Source organism: Pteropus vampyrus, unplaced genomic scaffold, assembly GCF_000151845.1.
Source record: "Pteropus vampyrus isolate Shadow unplaced genomic scaffold, Pvam_2.0 Scaffold189, whole genome shotgun sequence".
Taxonomy (NCBI): domain Eukaryota; kingdom Metazoa; phylum Chordata; class Mammalia; order Chiroptera; family Pteropodidae; genus Pteropus; species Pteropus vampyrus.
Genome location: NW_011888970.1, coordinates 1,372,342 through 1,373,397, shown reverse-complemented (window position 1 = coordinate 1,373,397; position 1,056 = coordinate 1,372,342). Strand labels below are relative to the sequence as shown.

At 66.6% G+C, this 1,056-nt stretch overlaps 1 protein-coding gene across 1 annotated transcript in view; it reads right to left on the bottom strand.

Moving 5' to 3' along the window:
- Window positions 1-236: 236 nt before the first annotated feature.
- The window catches only part of RIMBP2 (RIMS binding protein 2), a 44,809-nt gene continuing 43,989 nt past the window's right edge, over window positions 237-1,056 (bottom strand). Inside the window, exons 19-20 of the mRNA XM_023537407.1 lie at window positions 545-639; window positions 237-425 (exon numbers count right to left, since the gene is read on the bottom strand). Coding sequence (XP_023393175.1) covers window positions 237-425; window positions 545-639 — 284 coding nt within the window. The remainder of the gene's footprint in view (window positions 426-544; window positions 640-1,056) is intronic.

The window sequence follows — 1,056 nt, the reverse complement described above, 5'->3', positions numbered from 1 at the left end:
CTGGCCCCCGTTTGTTGGTGAGACCCCCCCCCTCCCGTCAGGCCTGGGGCACGGAGGCTGGGAGCGGGCCGGGGGCTCTGTGTCCGGGCAGGCGGGCGGGCAGACTAAGGTGGATGGCAGTGCAAAGGGCACGTGTCTACTGGCGGCAGGGAGGGGACTGTCGGGGGACGCGAGCCGTGGGAGCCCTGGTGCGGGATTAGAGAGTGACACAGACCGGACGCGTCCGGCCGCAGGGGTCATTTCGCCGCGCCCAGCTTTTTCAGCAGCCTCTTGCCTTTGAAAAGCAGCCCCTTTTTCTTCCTGGAGGGCACTCCCCTGCCTCTCCCAGGACTACCAGTCCCCACAGGTGACGCAGGTGACCCCGCGTGGAGGCGGGCTGTGGGGGACGGCTCTCTCCTTGCTGTCCCTGAACCCTCGGGAGGAACCTAGTAGGCACAGTGTCACAGTTTAGCGTGCGCCAGCGCCACCGCCCGCTCGGTGATGTCGCGCGCCCCGAGTCCCACCGGGAAAGGGAGGGGCGCGGCGTCCCGGGGAGCACCCCTACCCAGCGCCTGAGACGGCCCCTGCCGCCTCCGTCCCTGCGCCCACGGGGCAGGGTGGCCACTGCTTTGGCAAGACGCAGCCAGGGAGTCATTTCCTCTTAAGACCACAAGCAGGGGGGAAGTCACTTTACACAAGAGGCTGACGGTAAAACTGGCCAAGGACCCTTCAGTTATCTCGAAAGCGGAAGTTCTTAAGGGGAGCTGTGTGGTCTCTGAAAGCCACACGGTGCCTAACCCCCGGGACGGCCCAGGGCGTTCCTGGGCTAGGCACCCTGGAGATGGCACACCGGTTGAAAGAAAAAGCTACGGTGAACCTTCATTCCAATCGAAGCAAGCTCGAAGGCCCCTTCGCGTGCGGCTGTGGCCTCCGGTGGCACGCGGGCTCAGCGGTGAGCACGGCACCTCCGGTCCGCTCCGCTCCGCGTGCTCGAGGGCAGCGGGGCTCTGCCCGAGACCCCCCACCCCACCCTCCCAGTGCCCGTCACTCAGCAGGTGGATGACACGAGCCAAGGGC